Genomic DNA, 25,565 nt, shown 5'->3' with positions numbered 1-25,565 from the left:
TGAGGCTACATCCTCTTGTACTCTTCAGTATTCCCGTGGAGCCACCAGGCGCCTCAGTGCCCGACACTTTGGCCCAGTGTGCTGGCTCAGGTGCTGGTTGATGTGTGCAGAACCCACTGAGCTGTCTCACAAGTGGCTGTTCTGGTTGAGCTAACAAACAAATTGAGAGTGTGGCAGGAGTTATCTGGGTTCTGTCTGGGCTTAGGAGCTCTGGTTTGTGCTGAATTCTGGCTTTGCATAGAATCAGTCAATTCACTGTCTGCATGGTGCATTTTAGTGCATGTGTTACCTAGTTTGGGGGTTTTGTGGGGTTTTTTTTTTTTGGTTTTTATTTCCCTTTTGCAGAGTGTCCCAGCTTCCTTCATTCTGAACAAGGTACGGAAGAGAAAGCAGAAAGTTTAGGGTAGAAAACACATCTTTCCTAAAAGAAAGTGTGCCACAAATTTTGCTACCAGAGAGTCACTGTCTGCAGTCTATCAGAGAAAAAGCAGAATCTAACACAAGGTTTTGTGGGTCAGAGTTGCTTAGCAGTTAAATGAGTGTTTCTTTATGCTTGATAAGAATGTGATTATACACAGAGGACAAGATTTATGATGTATGCAACTCTGGCTTTGTTGACAAGTGTCTAGATGTTATTCCCTGATAGGAAAGGATAGGATAATTGCAGTGTTACCACTTTCATTTGGATTGGTTTTCTTTTTCATGTGCATGTTGTAAAAGAAACCTTCTTCCTTATCAAGGCAAAAAGATCAGAAATATGCCAATAGAATTTTAATATGACGTTTCATTAAGACTTTTTTAAAAGTGGAAATAGGATTCATGTTTTGAGGCTTACAACTCAGTGCCTTGGTGGACTGAAGAAGAATTTGGGTTATCTCTTGTTATTTCCCTACTCTTAAGAGGAACAACCAGGGAGTCCATGTTGCTGTGTGTGCCTTTTGAAAAGGGAGAAAAGGATTCTATGATAAGCAGTCATCTGTATCTTTTATGTAAGTGGCATGTAACTATTTTTTTCCAGAATTCTTTTGCAGTCTGCCTGTTGCAGCTGCTAAAGAAAGATATAGTGAGGAAAACCAGGTTTACTTTTAGTCTTTGACGTACATGTATGTAGAAAGACCTGCAGGCAAGCCTTTCTGATGGTGAAATCCCTATAAAAGGACAAACTCCTTACAGTTCAATTAATTTTCATTCAGAAAATGAGATTTTTACACATCTATGGAAGGAAGGAGAATGGGAGACCTGTGCTTTGGTTCAGTCCCATCTGTGCAACTCAGTATCCTGAAAGATACGTAGGGGTTGCTTTTCCTGCAGATTAGCTCTAATAATCAATCTTTCAGTAAATTCAGAGCATTCTCTTTTTTTAGAAAGGCTCTTCCCATATTTATACATTTAAGATGCTGCCCAAGGAACTTTGAATTTTCTTTCTCAGTGAGCTGAGAACTAGAGCAGAGAGTCGATACTGTACCTGGAGAGTGTTTACAAAGAACCTAATCCACATCTGTGTATCTGTTGGGCAAATAAACACTAGCGAAGTGGTTTGAGATAAACTTGGGGTAGTCTGATGTAATTGAGGTAGCTGAAATGATGAAGTGTATTAAGGTGGTTGTTGCTAAATTATCAAGTAATCTTTTATAGAACAATATGAGGGTAAGTTGTGGTATTTCCCTGGTCCGTTCTTCCTTTTTTCTTCCCTTTGCCAAGTGGAAATTGTTTAGTGCAAAGAGGAGACTGTACTCAATACATGCCTGACTTTGTCCTGAATAGAGGTATCCCTTGGATACAAGTTGATTCAGTGTTACTGAATGCATCTAAAGGCATTTTATGCAATCCTGTTGGGTTTAGTTTACAACAATGTTCTGGTAGAGTAAAACAAATAAATTTTAATTCTTTTTTTCTTCCCCTGTACATTGTAGCTCTGAACAGTCTGATGATGGTGACCAGCCTGAAGAGGAACTGCCCCAGCTGGCACTTGTAAATGGTGGGGATCAGCAGCCAGCTGTGAAGGAGGATGTAGAGGAAGATACCAGAGACTCAAAGCTGCAAACAATGAAGGAACTTTTTCCCCAAAGAAGTGACCAAGAATTATTAAAAGTAATAATGCTCAGTTCTTTGATTTATTTTGATGATTAATTTTTAGGATTTTGTAGGCAGTGTTTCTAAGCCTCTGGCTTCTTTACAGGGTACAGTCTTATGGTGGGTTAATACTGTCTGGATGCTAGGTGCCCACTAAAGCTGCTCTGTCACTCTGCTTCTCAGCTGGACAGGAAAGAGAATAGAATGAAAGACTCATGGGTCGTGATGAAGACAGGGAGAGATTGCTCACCAGTTACTATCATGGGCAACACAGACTCAGCTTGTGGAAAAAATGTCATTTATTACAAATTAGATCAGAGTAGGGTAACGAGAAATAAACCCAAATCTTAAAACACCTTCCCCCCACCCCTCCCTTATTTTGGGGCTTAACTATATTTGTGATTTTCTCTACCTCCTTTCCCCCACAGCAGCGGTGCAGGGGAATGGGATATGGGAACTGCAGTCAGTTCATCAGCCCTCCTCAGGGGGAGGACTCCTCACACCCTTCCCTTTCTCCAGAGTAAGATGCTTTTCCATGGTGTGCAGTCCCTCAGGAACAAGCTGCTCCATTGTGGGTCCCTTCCACAGGGTCACAAGCAAACCTGCTCCAACGTCAGCCCTTCTCTCTATGGGTGCTACCAGGAGCCTGCTTTCATTGGGGGCTTCCCATGTGGTGACAGCCTCCTTTGGACATGCACCTACTCTGCTGTGCTGTCTTCCGTGGGCTGCAGGTGCATCTCTGCTCCACCTTGGACCTCTATGGGCTGCAAGGGCACAGCTGCCTCACCATGGGCTTCACCACGGGCTGCAGGGGAATCTGGTGCCTGGAGCACCTCCTCCCCCTCCTTCACTGACCTTGGTGTCTGCAGGGCTGTTTTGCTCTCATGGATTCTCCCTCTCTCCTGCTGCAGGTGTGTTGTTCCTCCCCATTTCCCTACCCCCCAGCCTTCTTAACTGTTACCTACTGGTGCTACCACTGCCACTGATGCACTTAGCCTTGGCCAGCAGCAAGACTGTCTTGGAGTTGACTGGCACTGGCTCTCTTGGACGTGAGGGAAGCTTCTGGTGGCTTCTCACAGAAGCCACCTGTGTGGCCCCTGCCACTATCAAACCTGGCCATGCAAATACAGTGCAGCTCTTAATTGTTATTTTGTTAATAGCAAAAGGGTAACAGTAACATTTTAGGTGAAGTACAGTTGTGTAACATTTCCACATACATGGGAACTTGGGTATGTATAAAAATGAATATACAGACACACACTTTAAATAAACACCTTTAGGTACGTTCAACAACAGTGAGCTCCAGTGTATAGAAAATATTTCAAGTATTTCTTTGTTGTGACATTTAAGCTTAATTATTGCTGTCTCGGTTGATAACTGTTGGTAACTGCTGTCGTTGGAATGAGCTAACTGATTAAATGCAGAATGAGTGAAGTCATTGCCATCTTCTCCAGTAGATGAAACTCTGCGTCCTTGCGTTTATGACATTTGACACACAAATGCTTTAGACCTTCCAGCGAGGCAAAGAGTAGGTTTGAACTTACTGTGATGTACTCTTATTATGCTGACATGTCAGTGTGAAATAACTCTTGGCCATTGTCCAGTGTACAGTGAGATATGGTAGCTTATTACAGTAAAATACCTTTAGTACAGTGCAAGGTATTTTTAACAAGGTTACTTTTCAATGTTAGTACGTAATTAGGTTTTCACTAGCTTTAATTTATAAAGCTAAATGTGTTTAAACTCACCTGTAAAGTTTCCTGGTTGTTGAAGTGGCATTGAAGAAATACAGACGTTTTACTGGTGCTCTTGCTGGGTGTTTTGTTTCCCAGTGGATCAAGCTTTATGCTTAGGCTCCATTTATTTTGGGAAGAACAAAAGAGTTGCAAATAGCAATTTTTGAATTTTTCTTCTGAACATTGTAATTAACACTTATATATATCCAGAATGTATTTTTTTTTTTTCAGTTTTTGGCTGCCTAGAATTTATTTGATTCAAAGCTGATAAAAGTTCATTGGAGCTTAGTAACTTGCTAGAAGTGCTATGTGGTGTGTCTGACTGCTGTTTTGTGACTTATCCCCTGAGCAGCATGTGGGGCTGATGGTGTTTGTTTTCAGCAGAATGCAAGATAGCTCCTGTATCAGCAGAACTTTGTAGGAAATGGAGGCTGTGTAGATTTTTTTCTGCAGTTACATAGCTGCGATATTTTTGAAGGAGGACCAAGGAATATCGCAAATCTATTGTTCCTTCATGAAGGATCTGGAACAGGCTATCCAGTCAAACCTGACACAACTGATGAAGGCTGTTAAGGAAAAATCATGAGCCTTTTGAAAAGGAAATTGTGCCATTAGAGCAAAATTTTAAAATGTTTTTTCCAAATGTGGGCTGATACTTGGGAATCAGGATTCCTCATAACTTCATTTTTTTGTGGGCTTTTTTTAAGTAAATCTGGCGGTTATGTTTGTGAAGTAGGGAAGAAAGCGATGATAAATGGCATTGTATTAAAAATGTTTCCAGCATGCGTTTTAAAGTGTTTCCAAATACAGCTTGTGTGATCAGTCCTGCTAATTTGGTACCTCTTGATTTTGCTCTTGGATTTTATAATACATATATATTTGGGGTTTTTTTTAAAATGTTTTTCAGTCACCACTGATCCAGCATGTCTTCTGTTCAGCTGGATTACATTTCTCCAATTAGCAGTTGCCTTTTTTTGTTTTGCAGCTGATAGAATCGGCGTGCACAATGGATGAAGCAGTAGCTGCTGGTTTGAAGCTCAATGACAAAGGTATGTTTAACAAAAATCCCCCACCAAACAAAAGCAAAATCCAAACTTTAGGTGCTGTAGCTAACTCAGTGAAATTGGTTGGGAGGTATTTAAAAAGTGGTAAAGCTTGTGCTCAACGTTACAGTATTGTTTGTTTGTTGTAGTAACACAAAACTGAATTTACTGGCTTTGCAGGGAGAAAGACGAAAAGAGGATGTGGAGCAAAATCCATAAATCAAACAAAAAAGGGAAATTTGTTCTGTGAAGCTCAGGATTGCTTTGCATGTGGGTTCTTAAGTGATTCCTGTTCTTGCTGGTTGCTTCTTTGCCCAGAACTTGAAGCAGATAGTAATGGGTTAGCAGTAGTAATAATAAGTGTTCTAGGTGAGCAGTCTGGTAGTATGGAAAAAATATACTGGAGTATGTAGCCCTTACTAAGTAGCTATTGTTTGTATCAAGGCCTGTCACAGTTTTTTGTTCAGGTTGTTTTCAAGACTTGCTTGTAATTCTGAACAAGAACTGTTAGTCTTAAACATTAGACAGATCCCCCTGGTTCTCTAGCAAAGCATCACCCAAACGATGCTTTTGAACCCTCAGGGCCTGTTTAGGGGTGTCTGTTCTGTACCTCAATTTATGCCGTCTCATACTGTTACCAGAACAAAGCAAAACAAAAAACCCATCACATTTTATGGGAGTGTGTTGTAAGCGTTAGACATGTAAAAGGGTCATAATTCTTGGGCTTTGGGTTTGTTTCTTGACATCACTCAAGTCTGGGGTTAAGTCTTGTCTAATATTAATATATTTTTGATTTGTTGGAGTTGGTCAGGAAAGAGTGGAATGTTGGTATTATAGAAAGCAGATCAACCATCTGTTTATAGTTCAGTTGTTTTTATTGTTCAGTCATGGTTTTCTTGAGAGATCTTAATGGAAATTATGGAAAAAGCTATTTATGATCACTCTTGATTATTTAGTTGTTCTGAGTGCTTCATGCATCTTTTCATGCAGTATCCTATGGATTTGGAAGCAGTATGTCTAGGAGGAAGCATATGTTCCAATGTGTCGTGGAAGCATATGCTGAGGGAGAACTGTTTTACTCCTATGTTTAAAGTACAAAATTTTTTGCTTATTTAATTCCCCCTGTTGTACTTACCATATTTTAATTTTCTTATTTTTTATAAAAAGTGCAAAGATTTTTAACAATTTCTAAGAAGCTTTAAGAACATTCAGGCTAATTTGAATGAAGGGATGCTATTGTGTTTTGTGTTGTTTGATGGGGTTTTTTTAACCAACCAAACTATTTTTGAGTTTATCACTGTGTGCATGGTCAGATTCTATAGGTGGAAATTCTTGTATGCTGGCAATAGGAAACAAGGCTGGCATGTTTTGAGAAATACACTGCGTGCTGCTGTTCCTGGAAGACTGATTATTTTTCAAGTGTTTCGATTAATATTAAACCAAATTAAGCTCCTATATATCCTTAAACTTTGTTGCCGTTCACAGTGTTTGAACTAAATCACTTTGATTTCTGGTATGTGGGTCCTGCCTTTTGGCCATTTTTGTGTTGATCTAAGAATGTTGTTACACATCCTTTCAATATGAGCCCACAGAAGAATCTTCTTGGCAGCAAAATTCTCACTAATCACAGCTGTTGTATAAAATATTTAGTTAGGAGTAAGCATGCCTGACAGTGATGGTATAAATCACCTCATTTTGGACACATTTTTTAAAAATGGAGACACTACTGAACATCTGCTTTATGTGTGTCAATTTGAGATATGCTTTACATGTTGTGAAATGTTGACAGTGAGAGGTCAAGGCAAGATACGGCTTTGTGGAAAAAGTGTGACCATGATATCCTTGAATTTTTCTGTCCTTTCAAAATGACAAAAAACTTGTATTTATAGCTTGAATTCAACAGTTGTATAGCGCTAAAACAAGAAACAGTGCCAGTTTTTTAAAGGTATGAAGATTAGGTGTGACACATTGAAAATACGTGTCTGAGTGAAAGATGAGAAGCTGCAGTAATACCTGTTGCTTGTGATTTGTTTCTGGGGTTGTTTGCTGTCCATCTTGAAAAACCATGAAGGCAGTGGAGGTGCTTCTGAGCTGAAGCCTCATGTAAATCTGTCTGATATTCACTGCTTTTTGAGCAAGAAAGATGGAGAGGGACTATTTACAAGAGCATGTAGTGACAGAAAAAGGGGGAATGGCTTCAAATTGAGAGGGTAGATTTAGATTAGAGATCAGGAAGAAATTCTTTACTGTGAGGGTGGTGAGGCACTCAACAGGTTGCCCAGAGAAGTTGTGGATGCCCCATTCCTGGAGGTGTTCAAGGCCAGGTTGGATGCGGTTCTGAGCAACCTGATCTAATGGAAGGTGTCCCTGATTACAGCAGGGCTTTGGAACTAGGTGATCTTTAATGTCCCTTCCAACCCAAACCATTCTAGGATTCTATGATATTTTTACCTATATATATGTATTTATCAATAGATGGACTTTGGAAAAATCTTGACAATGTTTTCTAGTATCTCTTACTAGATCCTTAATTTGAGGATGAGTTGCTAGTACTTTAATTTTCTTTGGGATGTTTTAATAATTTTTTTTTCAATATTTATATGTCACTTCTCTGATGTCAGAGTGAATGACTAGAGTAGAAAATTTATTTGGAAGTATTTCCACACAAAATATCTCTTTGTGCAAAAATACAGCTATTTAATGTTCCAGAGCTAAAACTATTTTGATCATCCAGACAGTCTTCTGGACTGGAAAGCAGGTGTGCTTTGTGTGTGTGTGTGTCTGAGTGTGCTTATTCACTGGTCTCCCAGGGTAGGCTGGGGGGGGGAGGTGGGCTGGAGATACTGGTATCAGACCCCAAAGCTCTGCAGACACTTACTGTTCCAGAAAAGCTTTAACTTCCAGTACTATTTCAGATCATGGACTAGGAATTGTCACAATAATTTGTTCTGATAATGCTGCTTCAAGCCAAGCTGGTGTGCAGAAATACTGGTAACATGTTTTTGCCTTCATGAGCTGTGCACAGCAGCAGTCTGAAAGTGCACCTGGCTGGGCAGGCCTTAATGCTGAGATGATAATCTCCTGACAATCACCAGGGCTCAAGATAGTCAGAAAGTTACAGCTCATGTGGACTATTTGTAAGTGATAAGGTTATCACAGACTTAATATGCATAGTTTTCTTTCAGACGTCTGGATTTAATGTTGAAAAGCATTTGGTAACTGCTCCAGTGTGCATCTGAGCCAGAAATCAGTCATCAGCCTTTCCAGATCGGCAGTGATGTACATAATCCAGCACACAGATGGGGTTCAGCCTGGGAGAAATACCAGCTTGAATAAAAACAGAGACAGATACACCTTTATGCAACTTGTGTGTAAAAGCATGTTGCAGTTAGTTATGAAAAAAGAATAATAAAATGCTATTTCCATTGTTGTATGTGAGGTAATTACTTGCTTAATTGCCAGACTGCTAAAGAAAACTTAGAGATAAATAAACCTGTACATTCAAGCAGCTGCTTTGTTTCAAGTTTCAGTGTATCTGTGGTCTGTGGTAGGAAACTGTTATGGAGACTGGTAAACACTGTGCAGGTAACGAGTAGCTACTAGATTGTTGTGGTAGTTGAAATATCCTGCTGTTATGGGGTGAACTTAACAAAAGGAGCTAAATCTTCTCTTCCATCTCACTTCTTTTTGAAGCTGCCTCTGCTAAAAGGAAACTAAGAGATTCTCCCACAAATTGCAAAACCAAAAATCAGCAAGTTGCAAAAAAGTCAAAAGCTAGTTATGTAAGTACTGTGTTTTTCTCTTTATGCATTGTAAAATAAACTGAATTACCTGACTTGGTCAGTGACGGTGGTGTGTTTTATCAGAAAATCCGGTTAAATCAGACCTTGCCATCTGAATGAGATTTTTTGTACTTTTTTTGTTGTCGGTATTTTGAATGGAATTACCTGCTTTGTTCTTTAGTGCTTGTGGATTTGTATCACACCAGCCAGTTCACTGCTTTGGGGAAGTGGTTGAAGGCAGGCAGCAGTATGTGAGGCTCTGAGTACCATTCAGTTTTTGTGAACATCAGTGGGAATTACAGGCTTTGGATCGCTTTGCCTCCTCAGGTCATTCCTTGTATTTCCTCAAGCACATGAAGTTAATATCTTCTGCTACTGCTATTCTTTGTTACAGAAGTAATGTTGCTTATATATTTGAAACTATGACTTAAAAAAATCTTTAAAAATAATGAATTGGTTACATTTAAAGGACTGACTACTTTGACCTCTGCTAATAAATGGGAACTGTGTCATGATCCTGGGCTATTCAGGATGGTATTTGGCAGATTTGCACAGTCCTACAGTGCTGTCATGAGGCCATCTCCCAGGCATCCCAGCAGGCATCCTTGATAGCCACTTACGTAGAGAAAGGAAATTCTGCATAAGTGCTGGAGGCTGCATGAAGGAGGGTGACTGTGTTGAAATTTAGGCTAATGTTGTCCTCAGACAGAACCAAATAAAGAAAACACGGTTTTCCATTAAAGCAAAAAGGCTACTACTCTTTTAGTTTAGTCCCCTTCTTCCTGAAAGAGAGATTTGAGTTGGGCTTGTGTTTCTCCTCACCAAAACCCTGGGTTTGGTTATGAAAGGAGGCTTTAGTGAATTTTTAACCAGCCAGCCTAGCAAACAATGCTTCATTGGACCTGGTTTCATGTATCAACCTGTTTTCTGTTCTTGAGAGTTTCATTACAATTAAGAGGGGAAGAATTGGAAAAAACAAATGTGGAACATGGGTTTTTAGAACTCATTACAGAGAACTATAGTGAGAACTTGCAGGGTTTTTTTTTAGTCTTGCTTTTCCCTCTGGTTCTCAAGACCAGAGCATACTTGGGCAGCTATTCTATGGACTGTAGCTGCTGTCTTAGTGACACTGTAGGCTCACTGAGGAAAGGAATGATGTCCTCTGTTACTCAGAGTGCCTCTGGGTGATCTGGTTTGTGCTCCTTCCGCAAAGTAAACATTGATCCAGCCTGCTGGTATCTCTGCTGTAGACAAGTAGCTCTGTAACCACTTCGCATTCAAAGCTCTAGGAAGAAACTGGATTTTCTGATAAAACACACCACACTGTCACTGGTGTGGTGAGTACAAAGCAGAGCAGCTTGTGGCCTGTGGAAGTTTTGGCACTTGTTAACTTCCATTTTGCAGGCTGATAGTAGCTGTTAGTGAAGCTATTGTTGATGAAAAGTTTTACCAGTCTTTGATGTGACTCCATGATGCTGTGACATAATATTTGGGGATTTTTTAACCCATCAATCTTAATATAAGCACACCATTTGACATGTTCATAGGCTTTGGTGGGTTAAACAGTGCGTGCTTAGTAATCTAATCTGATTGCTAACCTTGACTTCTTCTGCCTTAAAATCATCTAGAATTACTAACAATTTTTGATTTTAAAGCAATATAAACTAGACCATTCTAAATTAACTGTCTTTTGGTATAGAACTTGGCACTGTGTATGCTTATCAAGCAAAGAGTTCCAGTTTTTGTGATGGAAGGCATTTTCTATGTTTATGACAGTTTTGGTCTTTCTTTGATCATTGACTATGTATGAGGAATCACTTCAACTTGAATTTGTCTTATGTGCTTTTGTCATTTAGAGTAGCTCTTTAAAGGATAAGCAATATTGATGAGGTTTTCTTCTGTTTCTGTAGTTGTATTTTATATTAAACCTACCTTTCTTTAACATAGCTGGATGACTCAGAACCCAAAAGACAATGGGAGAGGCAAGAGATGCTTGTGAAGAAGTTGCAAGGTACATTCCCTGGATTGGATAAGGAGGTGAGCTGATGTATCCCTATGGCACATCAGGTTTTGACTTCTTAAGAAAACTGCAGCTGTTGATAGTCCATATGAAACACTTCTTTTACCAGCAGCAATTTTGGAACGAGCCCAGGGTAGGAAGGTTTTTGCTGTTCCTCCTTTTAGAATGTAGCTTGTCCTGAACTGAGAGCAGTGGGATGTGGTTAGGACTATACAGAACTTCTCTTCCTACATTTCTGGCCCTATGACAGGCCTAGCATAGTCAAATTTGATGACTTTTTATAATAATGCAAGGGGAAGTGATCCCTCCCTCTCTCACTCTTCTCCCCCAGGCTGCTAAATGTATCATTCACTTTGTTTTAGTTTAGTATCTGATGATTCTCAGCGACTGCTCATCAAGTACTGAGCTTTAAACTGTTGGAAGCAAAGCCTGTTCACGTGTGTTCTTACACTTCTCACAAGTGGAGCGCAGCTCTGCCTAAACTGAGTGTGTAAAGATTAACTGAAGGGTTTTCTCCTTTTGATTTCCTTTATTTTGAATCGCCTGATTTTGAAATTCAGGGGTTTTCTTTGCCTGGTGTTATTAGGCACAGTAATTTAGCTTGTGCTTATCTCACCACAATGCCAAATGTCTTATTTTTCACTAGGAGCTGAGAGAGGTACTTCAGGAACATAACTGGGTGTTTCATGATGCACTGGAAGCCCTGAAAATATTTGCAGACGATGAGGAGGGTAAAGACAGATTTATAATTCATTTTATCCTGAGACAAAACAGACTTGTGATACAAATACTTTTGAATGTCCAGCAATGACAGTCCTGACAGCAACATGCCTAGAAACTTGCACTTGTACTTGAAATTAGTATTACAGGGAGGATAAAAGAAGGAAAATAAATTTGTCTGTATTTTTATCTTTTGCTCTGTAAGTAGGGATAAATCTCTTTGTCCTGCTAATACAGGTAGGCATAAAAAGTTTTAATTACCTATGGGTATATCTTAAAATATATTTTGATAAATGTCAAAGCTGATACCTGCTCCCTTCCTGCTTGTTTAAAAATAAGCTTGTTTTTTAACTGGACTAATTTGTAAATTACTGGTTTCTAAACCAGTAATTGCAGATAACTGCATAGGTAACAAGTGATATATGCTATTTTGTCCTTGTAAAATGTATTCTAGGAGAGAAACATACTAGAAATAGGCCTTGAATTATGCAACCCATCCGTAAATACCAGTACTTCAAATGTGGCAGGGAGCAAACCCAGTGATTCCAAGTAAATCTGCGAGTTATAACTACTATTTAATGAATTGATTACTTTTCAGTGTGTTACACAGCTGTCAGATATGTGCATGCTTTTCTGTATCAGCTATTTAAGTGTTCTTGGGATAGGGCAGAGTTCTTAATTGAGTTATTTACAAGTGGAGAGAGCTATCAGTACTCAGGAAGTTGAGTCCTTACTGCTGCTTCTGAGAAGGCAGATGTCAGGGTTGGATTCAGTCAGTAGCAAGCTGGGACTGGGCAGAAGAGAAACTTCTACACTGCAAGTGCTGGCTTCCAGTGAGGGAATCAAAACCCATGCAAGGCACTTCTGAAAACGACTTGCTTGTGCTTTGCTAAATAACTTTTGTTTCAGCTGTTCTGACAGCTGAGTTATTTTGGTTGGAGATGCCTCATTCTTTGAGTTTTTTTAACAAGTGCATGTTTTCGTTGTCCCATCTCTAATACTGTACTATAATGCATTAAAAAGGAAAAAATAGATCATTTTCTTGGTGAAAAAAAGGATTGTTTTCTCAAATCAGCAGAATTAACGTCTCTGCAGTCAAGTGCAGTGGGACCAGTATCTCATCTTAAGGATACATCAGAGTTCTTAACAGTTTGCTCTTACCTCAGAGCTTCTGTAGCTCACAAATATTACATTATGTTCATCATCTCTGTTTTAAGATACTTAAAACCTTCTCCTATTTGAGCATTATACAAATTAGCTTTTCTTATCCTACACTCACAGTTGGAGCTATTTACATGTTTTATACAGATTTGCTTTTCTTTTCATAACACCTGCTGTTGAGTTTTTGTGTATTAAATACTAGAATTGTGTTTTACAGATCTCTAGGTTTTATTTTGGAAGAACAACTTGTGTTTGCACCAGCCCTTAACCAATACGCATTGACTTGTTGCCTTCTGTGTTGCATGCTTAGGCATAGAATTTCCTCCCAAAAGGAAAGTTGTTGACTGGAGTGAAGCCTCCACCGAGAGCAAAAGTGATGAGAGTAAAGAGAAGACAAAGCAGAAATTTTCTGAGAAAGAGCAGAACGGCTTTCAGAAAAAGGACAAAGGCAAAAGGAGCATTTGGAGCGCTAAAAGAGAAACAGAACACATGGAGGACGAGTCCGCTTCCGAAGATGGCGGCAGCTCCCTGGATGAGGACTACAGCAGCGGTGATGAAGTGATGGAGGATGGCTACAAAGCGAAAATCCTCAGCTTCCTGCAGGATGCTTCCCTGAGCGAACTGACTCTGATTCCCCAGTGTTCTCAGAAAAAGGCTCAGAAGATAATAGCACTCCGGCCCTTTAACAGCTGGGAGGCTCTGGTAGGTCTGCATTCTTCCTTTCCTATCCCCAGCCTGCCTAGAGTCAAGGTGGCTTCAGCCTAGAGAGGCTTAGATGGGTGGCCTTATCCTCATTAGGCTAAAATTCTATGTTCCTCCTAAGCCAATAGCGTTTCAAATAGTGTCATATGACCTGATTTTGAATGAATTAAGGGGTGATTTTTCTGGAAAACTCAAGCTGATTGGCTGACATTACTGTCACTCACTCTGTAAGCATAGAAAGTTGGTTGATTTCACAGCAGAAGGAGAAATTGGAGCTTTCACTTAAGAAGGAGGTGTTTGCTAGCCTGTTCTGAGCTCTTGTAGCTGAAAACACATGCAGGAGGGCAGAACGTGGCAGGACCTTTACTGCAGACGCTTGTGTAGCAGCAGCAGCTTCCAGGATAGCTCCATGATTGAAGAAGCCAGCATGGATATTTTCAGTTTCAGGCAAGAAATGGTCGTTCTCTTTTTTTTTCTTCTTCTTTTGTGCCTTTATTCTACTGCAACTTAGTGTCTAGCATGGTTTTGCTAGCTAAGCAATGCAGCCATTTTTAGTGGAGTGAGCTGCTGTGTTTTTGTTAATGAAAGGTAAAGCAGGAGAAGGCTAAGCCACAATCCACCACAGAAGGGACAAGGATATCTGTGGGTAAGTACATTATCTACTGTCGCTGCGTTGTTACTTTCAGATGTTTACCACGGCTTTTTTGTAGACTTCACATTCATACAGTTTCAGTTAACTGCAAGACATCAAACCTGCTAAGAGCAATGTGCTGGTAAGAAATTTGAAGTGCATTACAGCAGATTGTCTTGATTTAATTTATTAGTGCTTTGGATTTTAGAGCAGTAACTGTGCATAGGCCTTTTTACAAAGTAATTGGTGTTTTTTTCATCAGTGTGCATTCTGAAACACCCCCCCCCCCACTGACATATGCAAGAACTTCTTCAATATGTGTAAAACAATAACATTTATTATCCTGTGTGTGAAATATTTTACCACAAAACAGTAAGGGATACAAAAAAGAATTTTAAGGAAAACAAAATGATCTTTGTTTTGTTGCAAGGTGGGGGGGGGGGGGGGGGGGGGGGGGGCGAGACAAGAGGACGATACTTCAAAAAAATACAAGGTACAGGTATGCTGCAAAAGAAATCCGTTTTGCCCCAAGCCTTTGGCGTCTCACAGAACATCTGTCGTGCAGCTATTCCTTTCTAAACTTGTTGGATTTTGCCTGAGCTTAATTCTTTGCAGAAGTATTTGCTACAGGGCTCTTCTGCTCTTCTCTGTGTAAAATATTTTACAGTTGAAAAAAAAAAAAAGCTGCATGGGCCTGTTTGAATTCAAAATTTGTCTTTCATGAAGATTGCTGCTGTCAGCAGCCACATGTTCATGTAGTATTGTGAATACTTGCCCAGAATAGAAGTGATTTGCAGCAGATTTTAGCAGATGTTTTGTATCAGTGTGGCTTTAATTGTTTATAAAGATCCAGTAGCTCAGTAATCCAGTGTTTCTCCTACCAATTAATAAGAGTGGTTAGAATAATGGAGAGAGCTGATTCAGTTACAGCATTAAAGAAATTGGCTTAGTTTTAAGGTCTCTTTTTACTGTAATGGTATCTTGTGTAACACAATGTAAAGCACTACAAGTTGTTACCACTTGTTCATTATTAGAATTGAGGAAGATATTAAGACTCTAAGCCTGAGATTAAAACTAAAGCCTGCTGTTTTGTAAATTGACTGTTTTATTCCAGGAAAACACAAATGAGAATGCCTTTTTTTTTATTCTAGACAATCTTTTTAAGTCGGACTAAGCTATTTTGTTTCCAAGAGGATTTAAATTAATTTCATAAGCTCATAAGGTTAATAAGAACACTTGGAAATACTTATTCTTTGGAGTAGATATTTCAGACAAATGTTTAACTTGATCTAGGAATGTTTGAAATACATAGAAAATAATTCAGCGGACGTGGCTCTCAAAATAAATGGAGAGAGCTGAAATTGTCCTTGCTCACAAAGATTAATTTATATGGCAGTTTAGAAGTGCCTACACTGTAGATTAAGTACATTTTCCAGGAGGGTAGTTTTATCCAGTCTTCAGTGCTGGACACGACTGGCTGGGAGAACCTCCTCTCAAACACCAACTTGCATAAAGAGTACTTGGATATGTCCTTGAGGCTTTATGTGTCTGTCTCCTTGGAGAAGTGAGCAAGGTGTGCAGTGTGCAAGGACTGGTGCCCTCTCTCCAGAGTACGTCGTGTGCATAGGGAAAGTAGTAGGTAACAAAAGAAATTGGGATGTGTTTTCTGAGAGCACCTCTCTCAGTGCTTGTCATATTCACAACCTAAAACTGCACACTGCTTCCTGAGGCAGAGGCTTTGGAAGGGTGGGCCCAGGTGCTTCTGCAAAGCCCAAGCACGGAGCTGAGATATAAGAGGAGGTGTGATGGGCAGATGGGAGATCATGAGGGGCAGCCCTGCACTGCTGGGAATTGGGCATTAGAACACAGGAGGAGCAGATGAGTGGTAGACATACTAAAGGATGGTCAGCAGAAAAGCATGGCTGTGACATCCAGGAGGAGGGGCAGGAATGAGCTCCAAGAGTGTCGTCATCTGTGGAGGGGAAGGTGAAGCAAAGGATCAGACCAAGCTGCAGGACAGGGTGGAGAGAAAAGTTCACCTCCCATTGTCTAGGTCTGCTGTCTTATGTTACATAGATCTTGTGCAAGAGGCACAGCCATGTTTTTCTCTCTCAGTGCAGGCCTGCTATGTGCTGGCTTTATGCTCTATACCTCCTCTAGACAGACATGAGGTAGTAAACCAACAGCTGTTAAGAGAGACCTCCTCTCCTGGTGGGTCTTTTCACAGAGTATTAGAAATTCTGAGTTGGAGGGAACCCATAAGGGTATCAAAGCCCAACTCCTGTAGCCCGGAACAGGACAGCCCCATGAACCGTGTGCCTGAGAGCATTGTCCAAGTGCTTCTTGAATTCTGTCAGGCTTGGTACTGTGACCATTTCCATGAGGCTCCTATTCCAGTGCCCAGTCACCTTCTGGGTGAAGAACCTTTTCCTGATACCGAACCTAAACCTCCTCTGACACAGCTTCAGGCCATTCCTTCAGGTCCTGTCCTTGGTCACCACAGAGAAGAGATCAGTGTCTGCCTCTCCAGTTCTCCTTGTGAGGAACTTGTAACTGCAGTGAGGTCCCCCCTCAATCCCCTGTGTTGGCTTTTCACCTCTCTCTCCTGTTTGCTTTGAGGTCCCGGTGATGCCCCACTGGCACACATTGTGGGCCAGCAGACAGCATGGTTTCTTTCCTTGGTGGAAGAACTTCTGGGCACCAATTGCCCTTCGCCCCGTCCTCACTCCTCTAAAATCTTGTTGGTGCTTAATTATATTTTAACAGTGCTCTGTTTTCCAAACTGTGGCATTGACCAGTGTTGGAAACTGCAGCACTCAGCACCATTTCTCAGCAGAGAGGCTGAGAGCACAGTCATGTAAGGGCAGTACCTGCATGGGTTTATTGGTTTTCTCTGTTTTTGTATTTCGAGTTCTTTTACTCAGAGTTCGAATTTAAATGCAGGAGATCAAGAATTCTTGTTCGGACTTAGTTGTTTATTATATCTTATCAGTAATACAGCTGCACAGTGTGTGCCTCTTAGTTGGCAGGGTGGAAAATGGCCATGAGTTCTCACTTCCAAGGTTTTTTGAAGTCTAAATTAACCAATTATGAAATGCTAAGTAATATGTTTTTACTTACAATCCAATTACTAACTTCTCATGTCCTGTGGTGCGGAACTTCTGAACCAATACCATAATCCCTAGATTTATGAAGAAGAAAGAGAAAGAAGAAGACATAAATCCACACCCAAAATCCTCCATATTGCAACCTATTATTACCTATATCCTCTAAACCTAATTTTCTACATTTCTGCATATTTCACCCAGTGATATAACTTTTAATTACACAGCAACAGCCTCAGTGTTATCACACAATTTAGGAAGCTTTTCCCAGGGTTTTGGATCGAATACAGTGTGTTTCTGAGGATCACTGCCTCTCAGCACTGAAAGGCTGAAATTCTCAGAACCCAGGGTTCCAACAGGGTTCAGTGTGTGCCAAGGAATGAAGGCAGAGCCAAGACTGGCTCCCAGAGGAGCTCAGCTGGGGTGTTGGGGTCTGGGGTGGTGGTCTGTTCCTTGGCCTGCTGTGTGTGCCCAATGCAATTTCCTGCTGGCTCTGGTAAAAGCTGGAGAGGAACTGGAGAGGGTTTAATGCTGTTCAGCTTCTTATTTTTAAGGTGTATAACTGTTACCTATTTGAATTTCCTTTTAGTGTAAAAATATATGTATCTCTGTGAGATTTGCTGTATCCTCTCATTTTTGTCATTCACAGTATTACTCTGTCACAAAATAAGCTGTCTTGTTTAGCATTTAAAGACTGTGGTTTAAAAAATGTCTGTAGAAATTCTTACAGAATACGCACAAGTAAAGCTGATGGAAAGTGTTACATAGAAATGCTGACATAGCACATCACTTCTGGGGGAATGGGAGAACTGAGCTGTCAGTGGTGGATGTATTTCTCCATCATATTCTGTACACTGCAGCAGTATATGAGCTAGGAGATACAGACTCAAGCGAAGGTAGCTCCAGCTTTTTTGTCATCTCATTTTGTTTGGCTGCGCATGTACAAACTGCCACAAAACCCAAACTCCACAACCGCCTTGCACCAAAGCCAGCTGAAGGGAAGCAGCAAATGCATCAGGTTAGAAAAGGAAAACTGCTTAACAGTGCGACTGGAGTTTGTTGATTGAGGCTGAGCCTTTCACCCTTAGGCATTAAAGTGAGAGCCTAGATCATCTTGCAAGTGGTGTAAAGTAAGCCCAAGCAGAGTATGCTGGTGTGGCAATTCCAGGTGTGCCGTGGAAGCTCATGGGTTCAGTTTCCGTGATGGTCTCACATTTTTGGGCCTCATTTGAAAAAAGGTGAACTTGGGAGGGTGTCAGAACCTCTAGAAAGCAAAGGCCACCCGTGGATCTGCTTTGTGTTCTGAGCAGGGTAACACCCTGTGTTTCACATGCAAACCAGTGGCTGAAGTATTTCTTGTTGCAACTTGGACGTTGATGTTAATGTGCTGACATGAAACAATACCATTTCTTTTAATAACAGATGGCTCAATTCTCCACAACTTTACTTATGGATTACAGGATTTTTATTCATGCCAACCAAAGCTTTAGGCATCAAAACAAATTTTGAATTTTTGTAGACACCTATTAAAAACTGTGTTCTTTTTTATTTCTAAATAGAGGTGTCTATTTAGAAAACTTTGCAGGTGTTGACATGTGCATTTTAGCCTGGTCTAACCTATGAGTGTTGGTAAACTTTCTGGGGTTTGTTTAAAATGGAAAAAACAGAAACAAAACAAACATATCCCCCAACTGTAATTGCCTCACTCCATTTATTTTTTCAATATTTTTCTAATGAAAGCTGTTTTTAAAATTTTATTTTATTGTAAATTCAATCTGGTTACACTCTTCACTGTAACAAAACTTGCTTTTACTCTGCAATGTGGCAAAATTGGTGAGTTGCTTAACACATAATAACTGGATCATATGACTCCTTTTTTATGGAAGGAATTCTTGGAGGATATATGCATATGGAGTCTTGTGGTAAATTTTAACAGCTCCCTGATCTAAAATTCAGAAAACTCTGTGTGAAAATTACCTCTGTTTTAATATAAGAATGGCAAATCCAAAGCATCTTGTATTCTTCAATTCTTTAAATCCATTAACAAACAAAAAAAGGTATCTGTTCTTTACAGTGAAATAGGGATAACTACTTGTGAAAATACTGTCATTATAAATATTACCCCAGAAACATATTTAGTGGTAGGTTTTACACTTTCTGCAGATGGCACTACATAGAATTCAGGAGAAATTGATGGGCCTGAAGGGCCTGTTTTGACACAGCTTCAGGCTGCTTGGCTCAGACATGTAGAATATTCATACTGAGATGAAGATCTGAAGTTTAGAGGAAGGAAATACAAAGTAACTAGTGTGGACTTGAGGAAGCAAGTGGTAGAAGTAAGGCTTCTCTGTCCTGTCAGTACTTGGTGGCCACAGAAAACCTGGTGTAGTTTTGGGAAACTTCTTATCGTTCTTTCTTTTTTTTTTTTTTTTTTTTTTTTTTTCCCCATATGCCTAAGTCTAGTTTGAATGTGCCCTTTGTGGTGGAGTTAGAACTGGAACCAAGTAATGCTGAGCCCCAGACAGACCCATAGTGAAATGTAGTAACCTTCGTTATAGGTTCATTTGTTTGCCTTGATGCCTACGTTATGCTTACATCCTACATCTTTAGTATCTAATAGGGTTTGTTTAAAAGGGCATCTTAATGAGAATGAGTGTTTTTTTTTCCTTCCTTTTGGGGTTTTGTTCTGTTAGTGTGCCTGGCCTTCAAAGCTGGCTTTGCACTGTATGTTGCCTCCTGTTGAGGATTTTGAGTTTAAAGTGCCTGCATTTTACATTAGAAACTCTTCAGAGAATTTATCTCTTGCACTGTGGGGAGCTGCAGTGATGACCTTCAGTGTGGATTCACACAGTTTGCAGTGGGCCAGGTGTAAGGAGTATTTGAAGTTTTGAGAGAAGATGGAAATGCTGTTGCTGTCTCCTACTTGAATTACTGCCTGCAGCAGCTGTGGATTTTCACTGCAGCACCTTTGCTGCTATTACCACTACTCACAGAATTTTTTTTAATCATTTTGCAGTTTACAAAAATGACAAAGACTACTGGTTTGTCAGAAGATATAGTGTGGAACTGCAAGATACTGCTGAAGGAGAGGGATGTGGTTCTAAAGCTCATGAATAAATGTGAAGACATTTCCAATAAACTGACAAAACAGGTAACCAGGATTACTGGAGATGGAGGATGTGGATGGAACATAGAGCAACCCTCCATTCTGAATCGCAGGTATCTCTCATTTTTATGCTTTATAAGGGTGTTGGACAATGAGGTGTACTTGAAGACTGGGATTTTCAAAAATGTAGTTTCTGAAAGTAGAGTTGCAGATTTTTCATACTTAACTCTCAGTGAGCTAAACAGTGATGTGCAACACTTGCGAGAATCTAACAGATTTTTTAAGTGTATCAGGAAAGCTGGTGAGCAGGATAAGAACATAAATTATAACAGTGTTTTATTTCCTGCAGTTTCTGGTGAATTTAACAGCCAACCTTAAGCAATGGAATCATGAGTTGTCAACTTATTTCAAATAAAAGTCCAAACAAACCTGCTTCTGTAACAGGGGACAGATTTCAAATGGGATTAGATTTCAAAGATGCTAAATTGGAACAAATCTGAGCAAACTGGGAAGGTTTATCAGCTGGATGAAAGACCTTGGTCAGGAAGTTCAGATGTGCAAAGTAATCTGAAACTCTGTATCCAGTGGGAGTAGCAGCAGGGATGTGTTGTGGGCGAGGATTTATTTCAAAATTGGAAAGGTTCTCCAAATAGATATTAGGAGTAAAGAGAGAGCTTAGGAGGAATGGAAATGGATATGGATATGGATATGGTGGAGGGCATTATCCTAAGGGTTAGGAAGCATAGGCTTGTAGTGGGATTGGCCAAAGTAGCAGCTTGAATTAGAGTTGGGTGTTGTTACAAGTAAACAGCAAAAGGATTCTCATGTATGTGAGAATAAAACCTGGGAGGAAGCAAGAAGTCTTTGGAGGAAGAACGTCAGTGACATTTCTTCTTTGGAAAAAGTGCTGGACTGGGTGACGTGCTGTTGAGTGTGCTTTGTGCGTTGTATGTTTAGGTTTGGGTTTTTCTTTGGTGCTGACACAAACAGTAATTGTACAACAGAGCAAAATTAGGAATGCAGCTGCAAAATGCCACTTAATTCATGGTGTATTTTAAAAAAGAGTGATTCTGTAGCTGCTTTTATCTGGTTGTGTATCACTGATTGTAGAAGAAAAGTATTTCTTGTGTTACTCACTTTGATCATTTTAGGTCTATGAAAATGCAAGCAACTCAGTTTGTGTACAGGTGACTGATTAATAAAGTTTGTGGTTTTCATTACACAAGGAGATCTGGAAGGCATTAAAATAAAGGCAATGTTAAACTTGCCATTCGGTGATTACCATAAGTGTAAAGTTGTGTTTCATGGAGAAACAAATAAAAGGTGGTAATAAGCTTGACTATTTTTAACAGTTTGAAACTGAAGCCATATCAGAAGATTGGTTTGAATTGGTTAGCACTGCTGTATAAACACGGATTGAATGGCATCTTGGCTGATGAAATGGTGAGTGTCAAACAGCTTATTTAAGAATGATTAAAATTTTGCAAAAAAGGCTTTGTTAAATCCTTGCCTAAGAAACCTAAAGCAGATTATAAGTAATCTTAAATTGCAAATAGTTCTCCAAGATCTTAGAAGCTGCTGAACTCCTTCTTTCCATTTGAAAATCAAAAGTAGCCTAAAATTTGTGGACACTGACAATTACAAGTCACATGGTGTCTTCTGATGCAGTGGAGCCAGTTTCTACCACAACAGGTTGTTTTCAAACCATGGATTTTAACAGCTCCTGGACCCAAAATAAAATTCATTCTACTTGTCCAGCATTTAGTGTAGTGAGCACCTGTTTTCTCCATTTCTCCATCAGTTTCAAAACAGGCAGATAATAATACAGGAAAAATTAAATGGGTGGAAACATTCAGTGCTTCTCCAGAAGCAGCATTTCCACCATCTCTTTTCATGACACTCCCCATCAACTTTGGGCAAAGAGAGAGACAAGCTTATGGGTTTGAGGTTTTGTTGAGTGCTGACACCACCCATAGTTGTACAGCAGAAAAATCTTAGTGATGCAGCTGCTGAATTTGTGGTCTGTTGTTTTAATCCTGGCTGCTGTTCATCTTCTCATGAACCATGAATGAAAGCATTGGTTTGCCTTGCTATGAGTTAGGCAGTGTTTCTCAACTTCTCTATGTTTCATGTTAGTAAGAATGTGTGTGTTCTGTGGTAGATACACGAAATTTTTAAATTCATGATGTAGAAAACAGGAAGAGTGAGTGTTGGTGGAAATGTAGGCTTATCTTAAATCTGATTTGCATATTAAATTCTACTTCAGAAATAGCTGGAATATCCTTTGTACAACTGGCTCAAATGGAAATAAATGTTTAGTTTCCAAGTAATCATTTTTGTGCACCATTGGTTCAGGAAGGTACATTTTTGACCATGATTTGAGGGATGATATTGAACTAAAATGAAAAACTTCGTAAATGGAAAAGATGAATCCTTGTTCAAATATTGAGCTGAAATGATAATGAAGTTTGACTGAGGTTCTACTTAAGGAGGAATTGTCTTCTCTAAAATTAGCTGAACAGAACAAATTTTCATATCAAAGTTCTAATATTTATTGGGCCTTCACTACACTGTAGCTGTCTTATGTGTACAAAACACTTTTATGTCCTACAGATTGTGTAAATGGATTTGTTTTCTCTTAGGGCTTAGGAAAAACAATTCAAGCTATTGCATTTCTGGCTTATCTCTACCAAGAGGGCAATAGAGGTCCCCATTTGATAGTTGTGCCAGCTTCAACGTTAGGTAAGTTACAGGCTTCAAAAATATTTTTGTTAGAAAAAAACCCCAGACCAATCATGGACATACTGTAAAGCAAATATAATTTAATGAAGGAAAACTTGGGTTTTTTTATGGTGGTACTCAACTCCTTAGGTGATCTGAATTGGAATGCAGACCATACTGCAGGCATGCTTGTTCTGAATTAATTAGATTTAGCATGGAACTTTTTTAGATGATCTGTATGCTTCGAAAAAAATAAAGCTGCTTGTTACAGTTTGAACTTGTGTAGCCAAGTAATCTCTTTACTTACTGAATGTTGGCTGAACTTCCTAGTCTTCAGGCTGTGCTTAGGGTTAGGTTTCATGACATTTTAAACATTCACTGTCTTTTTTCCTCTTTACTGCGCAGCATCTGTCAAAGCAGATGAAAATCCCAAAATGATGAGGCTGTCTGTCTTCTAGTTGAGTGTTCTCATTGTTTTATGGCCTCAGTTGAAAGTAGGAAGAGTATGGTGGAATGAAATGTCAGCAAAGTTGATGAAGTTGAGTAGAAAATGGTTCTTGATGGAGTTAAATTTGGGTATTTTTGAATGAAAGGAGAAAGTAACAAGTTGAATTTAGAAAGTAAATGCTGCTTTTAATATAAAATACTTACTTGGGCTTCAGAAATTTCTCTTGACACATCAGAAAAGTTTCCAGTTGTTCAACTTAAGTTTGAAATCTCTATTTTTAGTGTGCTTTCAAACGCCACTGGAGCTCCCTTTTTAAAAACAACTCTTAATAATGCATATATTACTTAAAACCTGAGGTGTACTAAGTATGTGAACGAAGGTGCTTTTCCTGAAGTCAGTCTTAGAGTCCGAACTGTAGTGGCTGGTTGCCAGTGCCTGGGCAGTGCAGTCTACTGGCAGCTTTCCTGACGCTTTTCTGGAGGCGTCTCCTCAGCCCTGATTTGGGTCCAGCCCATTCCCAAGTGGCATTTAGCAGGGTCTCCCTTCTGCTGCGGTTGGGGGTCAGCAGTTGTGTTGGCTGTCAAGCAGCTTCCCCTTGAGCACAGTAATGTTGCCTGTGGCCACTGTGCTGCTGCGCACCTGGAGCTGCACACCCGGCTTGTCAGGCTCCCCTGCCTGCTCCCAGAGGCACCGTCTCTCCTGATGACATACTTCTGGAGGCAAGTACTGGCAGATGAAGTGATGTGCTTTCTGAGGAATTAACTGTCTAGGGAGGAAATCGAGTTGCAAAGTTAAACATTGTATTTATTTCACAGGTGGTTACAGAGTGTGCAAGACCTGTTTCTTTAGGGGTTTAAAGTGCAAGCTGGTTAAGAGTTAGCAAAAGCCCAGTTGGGGTTGGTTCAGTTTCTTACGTATTACCAGTTTTCCAGTTTAAAGACAGAGTGTTTCTTAACCTTCAGGAGAATTTAAAGGGATTTGCATTGAAATCAGATGTTTGGTTTAATGCTGAGGTGTGAAACTTTAAGACATAATAAAGTATAAATGACTTGGGTTTTGTTTTAATGTTGTCTTACAGATAACTGGATAAGAGAAGTTCATCTGTGGTGTCCTGAACTGAATGTCCTTTTTTATTATGGTGAGGAATCCATTTAAGAAATGAATCCAGTAATACAATTGCTTGTGCGGTCAGTCTAAGAAAAGCTGAATTGCTCATGAAAGTGTTGTTTTAAGACAGTTGTTTAAGTACACAGATTTATTGATGAGTGCATCTTTAATTGTTGCATGTATATAAATATATGTAATTTTACTCATTTTATGTTTTGTCCTTCTGAAGGATCCCAAGAAGACAGGAAACATCTCAGGGTGGACATTCATAATAAAGTTGTTGATTTCAATGTGATTGTGACTACGTAAGTACAGTAAAAAAAACTACGGAGTTTTAGTGAGGTCCTGCTGACCTCTAGTGGTACAAGAAACCAGACAGTTCTAGGAGTTGGGTTTCAGGTAATAGTTAACTAGGGTTTTATTATTGTGTAAGAGATACTGTGTCATAGGTGTTACAGATATGTGTCTGTCAGCATGTATAGATAATATTACATTGTAATAGGCTTTAGCAGATTTTTAGAAAGTGTTACTGAGAGCATTCGCTCATCAAGTAAACTGTAATCATTTGCCAGTAATAAACTGTGTTATGGTTGGTTACTTCAGTCAAGTAAACCAGGCAGTTTTACTGCCCCTCATGCACTCTCTCCATAACTCTTAACAATATTAGAGAATTTAATTTGATTACAGTAACAGTACATTCATTTTCAGAGAGGGACTAAATGCAAGTGATATTTGTCGCTGACAGGTACAACTCTGCAATCAGCAGCTCAGATGATCGAGGACTGTTCCGCAGGCTGAAGCTTAACTATGCAATTTTTGATGAAGGTCATATGCTCAAGAACATGAGTTCTGTCCGCTACCAGCACCTCATGACAATTAATGTAAGAGGTTTTGTTTTTGCTGGGTTAGAGGGGACAGCTCCTGGGTTTTCTGTTTTGTAGTTACAAGCAGGGGGAAAATAGAATATTAACTGTAAAGTTCATATACATATAATTTTAGAGAAACTGCAGTATGCAAGTGGATTTAAGTGTTGGTGTGGTCTAAGGAGTGGCTCCTGCACTGTGAACTCTTGCAGGGAGATAAGCTCCCAAAGAAATGTAATAAATTTCCTGCAGCATCATTTCAATGATGGTAGTGCTTGAGTTTCAGTGTTCAGCAGATTCCCAGTTATATCCCGTAGTAGTAAAGATTTTAAAGATGCTACTTTTTTT

The 25,565-nt window shown here is 39.7% G+C and overlaps 1 protein-coding gene across 4 annotated transcripts in view; it reads left to right on the top strand.

Moving 5' to 3' along the window:
* The window catches only part of SMARCAD1 (SWI/SNF-related, matrix-associated actin-dependent regulator of chromatin, subfamily a, containing DEAD/H box 1), a 42,125-nt gene that overhangs the window by 9,065 nt on the left and 7,495 nt on the right, over positions 1 to 25,565 (top strand). For 3 of the 4 annotated variants that reach the window (XM_048303458.1, XM_048303457.1, XM_048303460.1), the window contains exons 4-15: positions 1,914 to 2,091; positions 4,795 to 4,858; positions 8,546 to 8,634; positions 10,582 to 10,671; positions 11,301 to 11,385; positions 12,846 to 13,237; positions 19,989 to 20,191; positions 21,431 to 21,521; positions 22,721 to 22,820; positions 24,326 to 24,385; positions 24,584 to 24,659; positions 25,100 to 25,235. In XM_048303458.1, coding sequence (XP_048159415.1) covers positions 1,914 to 2,091; positions 4,795 to 4,858; positions 8,546 to 8,634; positions 10,582 to 10,671; positions 11,301 to 11,385; positions 12,846 to 13,237; positions 19,989 to 20,191; positions 21,431 to 21,521; positions 22,721 to 22,820; positions 24,326 to 24,385; positions 24,584 to 24,659; positions 25,100 to 25,235 — 1,564 coding nt within the window. Of the gene's footprint in view, positions 1 to 1,913; positions 2,092 to 4,794; positions 4,859 to 8,545; positions 8,635 to 10,581; positions 10,672 to 11,300; positions 11,386 to 12,845; positions 13,238 to 13,509; positions 13,884 to 19,988; positions 20,192 to 21,430; positions 21,522 to 22,720; positions 22,821 to 24,325; positions 24,386 to 24,583; positions 24,660 to 25,099; positions 25,236 to 25,565 lie in introns of those variants that run through there. The other variant, XM_048303461.1, reaches the window with a different exon arrangement.

Source organism: Corvus hawaiiensis, chromosome 5 (assembly GCF_020740725.1).
Source record: "Corvus hawaiiensis isolate bCorHaw1 chromosome 5, bCorHaw1.pri.cur, whole genome shotgun sequence".
NCBI classification, from domain to species: Eukaryota; Metazoa; Chordata; class Aves; order Passeriformes; family Corvidae; genus Corvus; species Corvus hawaiiensis.
This window is presented reverse-complemented; position numbering and strand designations above follow the sequence as displayed.